General features: G+C 54.4%; 1 protein-coding gene across 5 annotated transcripts in view; it reads left to right on the top strand.

Annotated features, from left to right (window-relative positions):
- Pitpnm3 (PITPNM family member 3) overlaps positions 1 to 12,058 on the top strand; it is a 106,495-nt gene that overhangs the window by 13,201 nt on the left and 81,236 nt on the right. The window contains exon 2 of one of the 5 annotated variants that reach the window (XM_059271109.1): positions 10,788 to 10,955. The exons of 2 other annotated variants lie outside the window; for them this stretch is intronic. Coding sequence is in view for 2 of the 3 variants with exons in the window: in XM_059271107.1 (XP_059127090.1) it covers positions 10,788 to 10,824 (37 nt within the window). In the remaining variant the exon portion in view is untranslated. Of the gene's footprint in view, positions 1 to 1,613; positions 1,717 to 10,787; positions 10,956 to 12,058 lie in introns of those variants that run through there. 2 more of the 5 variants (XM_059271107.1, XM_059271108.1) reach the window with 2 other exon arrangements.

Genomic DNA, 12,058 nt, shown 5'->3' with positions numbered 1-12,058 from the left:
TCGGTCAGTAACCTCCCCTGCAGTTCCAGTATGGAGGAGCACTCCAGGGTTAGGGGTGGGTTGGGGGTATCCACACCCTCTCTGCTAGTAGCCAATGGTGTGAGCTGGTGAACAGCTTTGAATTATGACTTTGGGGCTTCTGAACTTCCATGTCTATGGGAGTCTGTGTTGCTGTCTGAGTCTGGAGTCCTTGGGACTACAGGGTTTCTTGAGAGGTGAGACTTTCATAAAACTAGGACAATCTTTGTCAAAGCATGGTGGCAGAGAGGATCCTAGGAAACTCTAGTTTGGTGGGTGGGGCATCAGAAGGCAGAGGGAGACCCATGAGTAGGCGGTGCAGGATTCAGACTTCTGTTCAGGTGAAGAACATTTTTGCTGCTACATCTGTGCAAAAGTTTTAGAAGGGCTCTTGCCTGAGGCTCTGAGCCCACTGCCTTTGGACAGAATCAAGAGGAGTAGGACTGATTAACAGGAGTGGGTGTGTGCATGATAGGCTAAAACGTCCACAGAGGCCCCTCGTGTGCTCTGTTTCCATGGGGCAGATATGACACTACAGTAAAGGCCTGGCTGGCTCACGGGTGGAACTATCTGGTGCATAGAGTGGGTGCTTGGCTGCAGACTGTGGGTGAAAAGCAGGGTTCAGGAGAGGTCCAAGAGTCCTCTGCAGAGCCTATCCCTCACCCTATCCAGCAGCAGGGAGCCAGGCGACATCCTCTGGGCTCACAGAGGTGGCCTAGAACTCAGCTAGAGAGAGGACTATTTTCTCCCGGACCCTACTTCTAGACACCATCTAAAATGACTGGCCATCTCCTGTGGATCCTCTGACTGCACTGGGCAGAAACCACAATTTAAATGTCTCAGGAGGCCTGTTAACTAGAATGTCTGCACTTCCATGAGGAAAGTGTTAAGGAATACTGCTGACTGCCAGGCCCCCCATAAACCCTGCTCAGCCTGGACGGCAGGTGGGGTTCGCAGGTTTAACGGGCCCTTTAGTGTTAAAGAACAAAAGCCCTTTCTCCTGAGGCTAGAGATGGTCCAAGCACCCTGCACCCCTGGAGTCGGGAGCTGATGGAGAAGTCCCCACTGTCTCTCATCTCTGCAAGACTTCGTTCTAGGTTTTTCGGTCTCTTGGGTTTTGGTCTTTGTTGCTCTCGCCCTGTCCCTCTCACTGGCTCTAGCCAGCTCCGATTTCCTTGAATTTCTCTCTCTCCCAAGGGTGTTTCTGCCGTAGGAGTGTCAGTGTCTCAGGGTCACTGCGCCCCAGCCTCGCAGACCATGTTTCCATCTGTGCCCAGCTTTCAGAGTCTTGGAGCTGTGAACCCGAGTCTGTCTACACTGGCGGCTCATCTCGGGTCAGGGTCTCAGTGGCCCCGGATCGTGGGCTGCGCCTCCCCCGCGCTGCGGTGGCCGCGCGGCTTGGGAGGGGGTGCGGGCCCGCGGGGGCGGTGTCGGGCGCCTTCCGTCGTCAGTCCCTCCCCGGCGGCGCGGAGGGGGGGCGGCGCGGCCGCCGCTCGGCGCCTTTAAGGGAGCGGGAGGGAGCGGCGAGGCGGCGGCGGCTGCGGTGGCGGCGGCCGAGCAAGCGGGGCGGGGGCGCGGGGCGCGGCGCGCGCGGAGAGTCCGCTCCGGCCGGAGGTGCCGGGGCCCGGCCGGGAGCGAGCAGCGCCGGCAGCGCAGCGGAGCCTGCCGCCCGGGACATGGCCAAGGCGGGCGGCGCAGGTGAGCGCGGAGCGGGGTGCTTGGCGGGTGGCGGGAGGGATCCTGCGGCCCAGGTGAGCCCCTCTCCAGGTGGGCGGAGGCATAGGGACCTCGGCGACCGGGCGGGACCCCCGGGCTTGCTTATGGGGTTCCGTGCTCCCCGCGTCCTTCCCGCGCCCCGGGTCACCTCGCGGGACACGGCATCCTGCTCAGCCAGCAGCAGAGGATCAGGTCTGCGGCTCTCCTATCCAGTCCAGCAGTTGGGAGCTGTTGCTGCCCTCCGGGAGGCCCGGGAGTAGACCCCAGCACCGGGACCTAAAGGGGATGTCCCGTGGCCGCCGATCCATCCCACGCCCCGCCACGCAAACCAGGACGCGCCCCCTTGTCCTGTCACTCTGTATCCTGAATGCGACAGCCCCCCTTCCCTGTTGCCAGCTGGGTCCGGAGACCTGGATTCCTGGTCGGGCCACAGGAGGAATACTCCACGGCTGGGGAGCCGCCCCGCCCCCCACCCGACCTGGAGGCAGAGCCTAGGTGCCTGGTTAGGCAGGCGGGGCCTCTGCTGGGGTCCCACGGGCTCTGCTCTTCCGCAAGCTCAGTGCTATAGCCCAAGGATCTCAGGGAGTGGGTGTTAGTCATTCCTTCATTCATCCAGCCAGGCGTTCATTCACCAGCATCTGCTCTGGTGCCAGGCCCTGAGTTGGCTGGGACCTGGAGGGGACCGGATTCAGCCCCCTATTTCCCAATCTGCACCCTGGGCCCCCACCGCACCCTGGGAGGCCAAGTTGAGGAAAACCTGTGTTCACAGGGCTGGCCACACAGGCAAGGCTGGTTTCAGCAGTCCTTAGCTTGGGAGCTGGCGTGTGAGAATCTGCCATGAACTCACACCCAGCCTGTGACGTTGGCAGGTGCCATGCCATCCCGGTGGGGCTGGTGTGAACGCCACTTCTCCACCCATAAGGCATGGTAAAGACGGAATGAACATGGCCATCTGTCTACACTCTAGACGTGAGTGCCACTGAGCTGTCTGTGACCCGGGGACCGGTCCCAATCCTTGGACTTGCGCTGGCCTTGTGAATCAGGTGCCTGAGACTATACTCCCTGTTATTACAGAGGAATCTCATCAGGGAGAGGCTGGTTGTGTGAGACAGCAAGAACCAAATGCATCTAGACACCCCCTTTCCCACTTCCCTCCCCTGCCCTCCTGAGGGAGGCACAGTGAGATGACACCAGGAGGCTGGAAAAGGCTCTCTGCTCCCTTCTCTCTCCTGCCTTGGTCCCTCCCTACCCCTGCTCTTCACAAAGGGAGGGCATGTGCTCCTGTCTGCTGGCCCCTTTGCATGTGCTCATGTGTGTGCACAGGTCTGGACGCCTGGTTCCAGGTCTTTTGTCAGGGCACCACAGTAGCAATGGCAGTTAAAGCAATCCCTTCTTGGACTGTGCACCAAGTAATGTGCTAAAGCCCTTTACTGCCCCATGATCCTGAGAGGTCGGGCGGCACTCCCCTTTTTAAAACCTTCAGAGGCAAACAGCTCACTCGAGGTGCCTGAGAGGGTCTGGGCAAAGCATGGATGCAAGACCAAGTTGTTTGAATGCTAAGGAATATTTCCACCCCCCACACCCCCACATCCTGGGGGAGGGGCAGCCCCAGGCCCTTTGCAGTGGCTTGTGGGTCCTTTGGTCCCTGGCTGAGGTCCATGGGGATGAGTACCCGGTAAAAGGTGAAGAAGTTGCCTGGCCTCCCACCGAGCACTGCTGCCTGGAGCTGCTCTCCAACTTGGTGATTTCACACCCAGTCCTTTCCCTCAGGGCAAGCCAGACTTCCCTCCTCTGTGACTCTGGTGCCTCTATCCCTTACTCAGCTGCCACCCCAAGGAGCTCTGCAGATGACCTCTGGCAAGATCTGACTACTTGTCCCGTCTCCGCTCTTCCAGGCAACTTTGGCAGCTTGCTAACATCCCTTCTCTTCTTTAGCTGCCTAAACCCAGTGACTTCAAAAGGCACGGTGTAGAGGGAAGTCTGGTCTCTCTCACCAACCACATTTATGTTGAACTATAGTAGGTAAGCTTTAGAGTAGAGGACGCCCAGTCCTTCCGTTCAGAGCTGAGGAAACTGAGATCCAAGGAAGGGATGCCCAAGACGGGTGGCAGCTTATGACCACCCACAAGGCAGAAGGATCTGAGAGGTGAGACTAGAATAAAGGGAGGCTTATAGGTCTTGTGTAGAGGGTGTGGGAATCTTGCCCATGAGGAAAGGGTCTGCTTCCTGGTTTGTGTGGGGTTTCCTCAGAAAACTGGCCAAGAGCCCAGTTGCTGAGGGAAGAGATGGGATTTAGGTCCTGGGGCTGCTGTGGTACCTGACTCCAGGTCATCACATCACGGTAACTGGCAGGCAGTGCTAGAGTTGTACGGTGTACAGCCTGAGCAGCCAGCCATGGCTGTGCCAGCTGTGCCAGCTGTGCCAGGAGTGGAAGGAAAACAGTTCAAGGACTTTCGTGTAGCTAGGAGAACCCAGGTACAAGAGAAAATGTAAGCAGATCCCAGAAAGGATGAGATTAATTTGCAGAGAGTGGATCCAACTTGATTATTACCAGTTTCCAACCTCTGGGGCAACCTCAGCCACCTAGGAATCATCATAGTTGGCCATCCCCAATACTTGGGAAGGAAGAACACTCCTTGGTCTTGCTCCATGGACAAAAGAAAATGGGATGAAAACTGGTGATAGGGAGGAGGAGAGGACTGGGAGTCTGCAAAGGAAATGACGGTTCTCTGTACAGAGCCACCCGTGGGTCAGGGGAGGCAGCAGGTTGGAGCAGCGAAGGCTGGATTCTCTAGCTGGCTCCTCGAGGCTAGCAGAGTTTGGACAGGATGGTGGCAAGGGCCAGGCTTTCTGCAGAAGCTTGAGCAAAGATTGGGAGGCTGGATAAAGGGGGAAAGAGCAAGTGTACAGGAGCTGCTACAGAGAAACCCAGCTGGCTGGGGTGCTGGGTTCCTAGAGACTTGCTGCAGAGTTAGGAAGGAACTCCAGAGAGCACGGGGGGGGGGGGGCAGCAGCGAGGTGGTAAGCCTTGTGTGTTTGGACAAATCCCTCTGGCACACTGTGAGGGCTCTGGAGGCTTGAGGGCTGCCAGCACGGGAGCTGCCTCTGTTGGGAAGGGCTTGCTCTGCCTTCTGGGAGCAGTCCTGCCCCTCCCTTCCTGTGAACCTTGCTGTCCCCACCTCTCTTTATCCTAGTGGGCCAGCAGGGTGAGTCTGTCCCCAGGCTAGTGCAAATGGGAGACCTGGGTTCCTAGGCTCGACAGAAACACAGCAGGTGGCCAATGGAGTTTGTGAAGCTCTAGGAGAAGGGCAGCAATGTTTGGAGAGCCCAGAGCCCATGCCACAGGGCTGGGCAGACATTCCAGGCTGGACGAACCAGTTTGTGCCACTTCCAGGTGTTGGCCTTAGGAAAAGGAGCTGGCTAGGGGGGGGGGGCAACAAGCAATGGCACTAAAATACCAGTCTGATACATGGGGGTCGGGGGATGCTTGCATATACTCAGGTTCAAAGCCCTGATTAAGGAGACGCAGAGGCCTACATGTGTGTTCAAGGCTACAAGAAAAGGTAATAGCAGACATGAGTGCTCTAGGAGGTGGGTATGTATTCTCACCTCTGGAAGGGACCAGGGCCGGTCTTGCACTCTGGGAAGAGGGCAGGAGAACTGAGGCACGTGGGGGAAACTCCCAGGCCCAGGGCACCACGATACACAGGGCACCAGTGTATCTTGGCAAGGCCATCACTTCTGCAAGGGGACTAGAGTCCCTCTTTGCAATGTCAGATTCCAGGACTTCCTCAAACTCTGCCTCCAGGAAGCCTTCCTGGGCTGGCTGCAGTCAGGTTAGCGCTTAGGTTCTTGTGTGAAATTGTCATCTCGGTAAAATCACTCGTCACCACGGCTGACACACAGGCCGTAGTTTGAGACCCTTCACAACCCCTTAATCATGGTGTGGTGTTATTATATGAGCCAAGATGGTACAGCCCAAACAGAAGCTCTGCTTTTAGCATGTGACCCTGGGTCTGGAGCTCCTCACTCCCATTGGAGGCCCCTGTGCCTTGGTCTGTGTTGGGGTATAGCATATAGCATACTAAAGACAGCTAGATGATCTCTCTCTTGCTCTCTGGGGCTGTGTCTGCAGCTGGTGGGTAGGGTACATCACAGTAAACTGTGGTAGTTCCTAGCCAGAAGAAGTCTGGAGACTTTTAGTCTGCCTGTTAAAAATTCATCAGGTGTGTGTGTGTGTGTAAAGAGATGGCTCAGTGGTTAAGGGCACTTGTTGCTCTTGAAAAGGACCCAAGTTCAATTCCCAGCATCCATATGAGGATTCACCACCATCTATAACTCCAGTTCCAGGGGATCTGATGCCCTCTTCTGACCTCCTCTGTAGGCACCAAGCACCACACACATGGTACACATGCACACACACACACACACACACACACACACACACACACACACACCAAACACACATAAAATAAGATGAATAAATCTGATTTAAAAATTTATGATGGGAGGCAGAGTGAGAGGCAAAGGGTCCTCCTCTGAACCAAGGGTGGGGATATGAACTCCAGGAACCAAGGCTCTGAGAACTGGAGGTTTCTAAGAAAGAACCAGCCACTTCCCAGGGATACTCTGAGATGCCTGGCTTGCAGAAAGGAAGAAAGAACCAGGGGTTTGCATCTGGCTCCTTTTTATGGAAGCCTACCACATTATTTCCCTTCTGATGGCCAGATAGCACCTTTTTGCAGAGATGGGGCAGGGGGTTAGGAGGGGTACGAATGAGGGAATGGGCACACATACAATCATAATGTTGTTCCGATTTTGTAGATGGGGAAAGTGGACCTCAGGAAGGTTGAGCATCTGGTTCTAGACTCACCCATGGACTTGGAGGCAGACTGAGACTAGCAGGCAGGACTCTTCCATTCTTGCATCCAACATTATATTGTCTAACCTGGCATGGGTTGACCTTGAACAGCCCTCTCTGAGACTCAGCTTTTGCATCTGTAGAAAGGAATGAGGAAGAAGAGCGTGGGTTCGGGAGGGGCTGGAAGTTCTATGCAGCTCTATCTGTGCTTTCTTTTCTACCCACCCTCTCCCTAGGGTCTATCTGTCTTCACTGCTCTAGGAAAGGGCCTCACCTCATGTGGATGGGATCTGGGGGAGTTGAGGGTTGAGCATCCCTGGGGAGTCAAGGATATTCACAGCCTAAGCCCTCTGGGGGGGGGGTGTCTCTGACTTCAGCTTGTCACCGAGTCTCATGGAAGAGGGTGGCCAGAGCCCCCCTAAGGAGAGGTTTGGGAGTGGGAGGGGTAGGAGAGAATGCATAGCAAATAAGTTTGGAAATCAAATGAGATCCGAGCTCCCCACCCACTCCCTCAAATCTCTCTACTCGCTCTCTTTTAAAATTCTTGTTTTCTAAAGAGAAAGAAAATGCTAAATTGCACCCCCTTTCCCAAGGAATGGGAGCCTTAGTGAGTCACTCCGGAGGTAAATGCCACCTCCAAGGTCCCACGTGTGCCTGCGGAGGCCTGCACAGCTGTGTGGCCACAGCCCCCAACTGGGTTATGAATGTGGGTAGGGTGACAGGGTCTTCCTGCTTGTCTTGGCTCTAGGTAAGAGCTGGGTCCCTGCAGGGGGACCTAGTCAGCTGACCTGCTTCCTCCAGCATACCCCAGATGGGTCTAGGCTTTGAGCCAGTGGAACAATCAGCTTTCAGTTTGAGGCTGACCAGACGTGTTTGGTGGCATGGTGGGGCTGTCTGTGGCTGGAGTGGGTCACAGTATGGGGTGCACTGGAGGCACCTGGGGGTGAGAGGTTGGCCCATGCATCTGGGTGTAGGAGGCTGATGGGGGGGGGCTCCCCGTGTCAGGCTGTCGCTAGGTGTGTTGGGGCAGGCGAGGCCAGTGAGGAGGTGTGCCACCTCCCCATGACCCATTATTCTGGAGGCAGGAGAAGTGGCCCGTCTGTTGGCTAGGGATGCCAAACAAGGGTTGAGAGCAGAAATAGAAGCACACTGGGCTCCGTCTGGGAGGGGCGCCGAGTTCTGGTGGATGGAGAGGCCTCTTCTGAGCCGGCTGTTGCTGACGCTGTGTTTGTTCGGCTTTGGGTATTTGCAGAGCACGTCACTGCCCTCCTGCCCTCCTCAGGGACAGACTTAGGTCTACAGACTTTGTGACCATGAGCTCAAGGTGGGCTGGCAGCTGGAAGGCTCTGAGCATGTCCTGGGAGCCTGTCTTCATGCATACCTTGGTCAACACATATGACCTTTTCTGGATTGTTCCAGATTGGTCCCAAGTGCCATCCTTCTGGATCAGAACTCCCTTCAGCTCTGCTGTGGCTTCCCTTTATGAGCCTGGTCTGAGCTCAGCAATTCTGGAGTCACCCCTGGCAGCATAGCTATTTTGAGCCTCCTATTAGGGCCTGGTGTGGGGAATGTGTTTATCCTTGGCTGTGTTTTGTTTCCTTCTTGCGTAGTATAATCTGGGGCAGTGAAGACAGAATTATCCGGCCCGCCTCCGGGGCTTCGCTGGCTCACTGGCAATTGCTGGCACTGTGATTTGGCACCAAATGGAGGGGCCTGAGGGCAGAGATCACCTTGAAGCCCATCCTTACAGTCTGGAGGTTGCAGGTGGAATGGGATGTCCATATGGGGTTACACTGGCCGTTGATGGGGTGTGGCAGGGAGCTCTTCTTTCTTGCGGTTTGCTTCCTCCTGATGGCAGCCTTTGATGCCCTTACCCAAAGCTGGCCATCTCCCTGAGGTGGTGGTTCCTGCAAGAACGTGCAGCATTCCCCGAGGAGTCTCTTTATCCACTGGCTGGATACACAGATGTCAAATCCTTATTCTCTGGTCCCTACAGAGGGGTTCTGGGGTGGTTAAGGAGAATGCCATCCTCTGTCCCAACACTCCAGGTTGCCCCATGTTCTCCCACATGTGAAACAGTGGCAGGTGCTATGGAGAGTTTCCTATGTGTTAGAGGAGACAACTTCTGCCTTATGAAACAAGAGCCTGGAGGGACATAGGGGTGACATCTGGGCCTTGGGGAAACTGTTCCAGAGAATTCAGAACTGTTGGGAGTCGAATTGGCAGAGCAAATGAAAGTACAATAGATAGCCAAAGCTATTAATCACTCATTATCTCCTAAATAAGGTAATTAAGGGGTATTTAAATGGCATATTTATAAGATACCAGCAGGTCTTCAAAAGCACATCTTTCCCAAAGCAACTGGTTTGGCCAACTGGGCCAGGCATGGAGACCGAGGTTATAGTCCCTGCACTGTACCCACCCTCCCCCTCCCCCTGAACTCCTCCTTGCAGGGACATCCCTGCACCTGGGAAGGCAACAGGTCATAGAAACTCCTGCAGTGTATAAAATGCAGTATAGTGTCTACAGTGTGCTGCAAAAACATTCTTTTCTTTTCTTGGTTTTTCGAGACAGGGTTTCTCTGTGTGGCCCTGGCTAGCCTGGAACTTGCTTTGTAGACCAAGCTGGCCTTGAACAAATAGAGATCTGCCTGCCTCTGCCTCCTACGTGCTGGGATTAAAGGCATGTGCCACCATGCCTGGCCTGCAAAAACATTCTTTAGGCATAAACAACCTTATGATATTGTGGTGTGATGTTGTCACCTACAAAGTTAATTCTTGAGATCTATGCAATGGAGTTACAAAATAAAAATCTCCTAATATGTTAAATAAATTTACAGTTTTGTGTTAGACCACAATCATAGTGCTCCCTAGTCACATGTGGGCTTTAGGCTACAGGTTGGATATGCCTGCAAATTATTTGATGTGGCCCTGGATCTAGACTGGGTGCCATGTACGGCCATGGCTGGGTTCCTCCTGTGCCTGGTCTTGTCACTTGTCATGTGGTCAGACTCAGGTTCTAGTTTCTAGTCTGTGTTAATGGCTGAATCTAAGGTTTAGGATATGGTTGAGGTCAAGGTTTAGGCCATTGTTGGTTTAAGGACTCCAGTTGTTGTTGGGATGATTATGCATCTTGAAGGCTTATCCCCAGCCCTTAGGTGTGCTCCCATGGACTGGATCTACTTGGTTGTCCTGAAAGCTGATCTCTCCTTCAGGATCCTTCAGGATGCTGGCTCCTGAAGCTGGGTACCATAGCAGACAGCCCCTTTGGGGTTCCTGACAGTCCCCTGAAAGAGATCAGCACACAGCTCATCAGTGGCACATCTAGCATTTTAGGAGATAGTTAGGACTGTTTCTATAGCAACCAACCCCCGACCAGCGCTGGTTTCCTTCAATAATGCCTTTTTCTGGAAGCAGCTTCTCCTGGCCTCTCATCCCTCCCTGGGTGGCCGCACAGCCCCTTGAAGGCCAAGCATGAATCGGTTGTCCCTGGACTATCTGGTCCCCATTCTCACCCTGACCTACAAAGGGGGCCTGAGGGCACAGCTTGGGGTATGCTCTCCAGAGAGCAACCTTCCTGAGGTCCTTCCTGTGCTGTTCCATGCTGAGCTCCAAGAGAACTTTTATCACACAGCCCTGTGCAGGGAGAGACTATGGGCCTGGAAAGGGTTCCTGCCAGGTGTCTCCTCTGGGGAAGCCCATGGTCCAGAGGGGCAGGATGGCAGAGAAGCAGACAGTGACTGTCTGTGATGGGACACTGATGAGGAATCAGGCACCAGTCCAGCCTGGGAGCAGGGAAGTGCCTCCCCTTCTCCTAGCAGGAATGGGGTGGAGAATGGAGGCCCCACTAAAGGGCTTGGAGGAAGAGGGAGAAGCATGGAAAGTTCCCGATGGCTAGTGTGGCGAGGGCCAGATGGTGGGAGGAGAGGAGAGGGGCAGCTCCCATTCCAGGGGCCCCAGGAGAGCGGCCCGCTCTTAGAAATTTCCGCTTAAGAAATAAGCAAAGAAAAGCCCTTGGATATTCGTGGCTTCTTATTCCGTTTCACACGTTCCTTTACTGATTTTTTCCCCACTTTATTTAGCGTGTGTGTGTGTGTGTGTGTGTGTGTGTGTGTGTGTGTGTGTGTGTGACAGACATGTGTGGAGATCAGAGGTCGATTTGCAGGAACTGATTCTCTCATTCTACTACGTAGGTTCTGGGGATCAAACAAGGGTCATCAGGCTTTCACAGTAAGTGCCTTTACCCACGGAGTCATCTTGGCAGCCCCTTAACACGCCCTGTTATGGCAGCAATGGAGACTGGGTACTATGCTGAGCCTTTCTCAAATATTCACTCATTTAACCTCTTCATTACTTGTGATGTAAGTATGACCATTATCCCTGTTTTACAGAGGAGAAACTGAGGCACAAAGTAATTGGTAAATATCTAAGCTGGGAACAAGGCCAATGGAAGTGGGCAGGCTCCTTGAAGGGAGGAGGAAGGTATCAGAGAAAGAAGAGGAGGAGGAGAAGGATGAGGATGATGATGAGGAGGAGGAGATGACCGCAGAAGCAGTGGGAAAGAGGGGGTCAGTCACCTGTCTGTCTGTAGATCCTCCCTCAGGCTCCATCCATAAAGTACCATACTCCACAGGCTGCCTCCTGACTTTGAGGTCCCACTGTCATGAGGACCAGTGATGTGTTTCTAAGTGTGTGTGTGTGTGTGTGTGTGTGTGTGTGTGTGTGTGTGTGTGTTCCCAGACCAGCACACATTTCAGCCTCACTAATGGCCAGGACTTCAACTGCAGCACCGGCTTATAGATCCCACTTGTCTGTGTGAGCATGATGGTGGTGGGTAGGGATGTCTGCTAAGGGTTGTAACCTCACCTCCCTGTCACCTTCTCTGCAGTATATCTGTGCCACCAGGACAGTTTCAGATGCCGTGCGGCAACAGTCACTGACAGGCAGGCAGGTATAAGTATAGACAGGCCCTGGGCTGTGCAACCCAGGCTGTGCTCAGAGGCACTTGCTTCATCTTGGGATCTAGGAGTCATGCATGTTATTTGGATATCCCAGAGTCATGGCACCCAGCAAATGTCCGTGGTCCTTCCCTGATTCTGACATACTGAGTTACTAACTGGGAGGTGGGGAGTTCTATGTCCTCTTTGCCTGGAAATGGCCGTCACTGTGGTCATGCCTTTCCCGGGCCCTATTCTGCCTCTGTCTGCCCTGCTCATTTCTTCCTTTGAGGCTCAGCTTGGGTCTCCTCCCCAAGAAAGGGCACTAGGTCTCTTCTTGGGGTGTGGTCCACCCCTGTGTGACCCTGCCTGGACCGAGAGCACTTGTATGGAATCTGGCTCAAGGATCAAGCTCCTTACCCTCTGCTCTATGCAAGGCAGAGCAGGGCTGTGCCTTGGGCCAGCACTCCAAAGGGCCAGGATGGTTCCAGTTCCTCTCCGTGCCCCTCCTCCCTCCAGGCACCATC

This window comes from Peromyscus eremicus, chromosome 8a, assembly GCF_949786415.1.
Source record: "Peromyscus eremicus chromosome 8a, PerEre_H2_v1, whole genome shotgun sequence".
Lineage (NCBI taxonomy): Eukaryota > Metazoa > Chordata > Mammalia > Rodentia > Cricetidae > Peromyscus > Peromyscus eremicus.
Note: the sequence above shows the minus strand (reverse complement) of the source record. Positions and strands in the feature narration are given on the sequence as shown.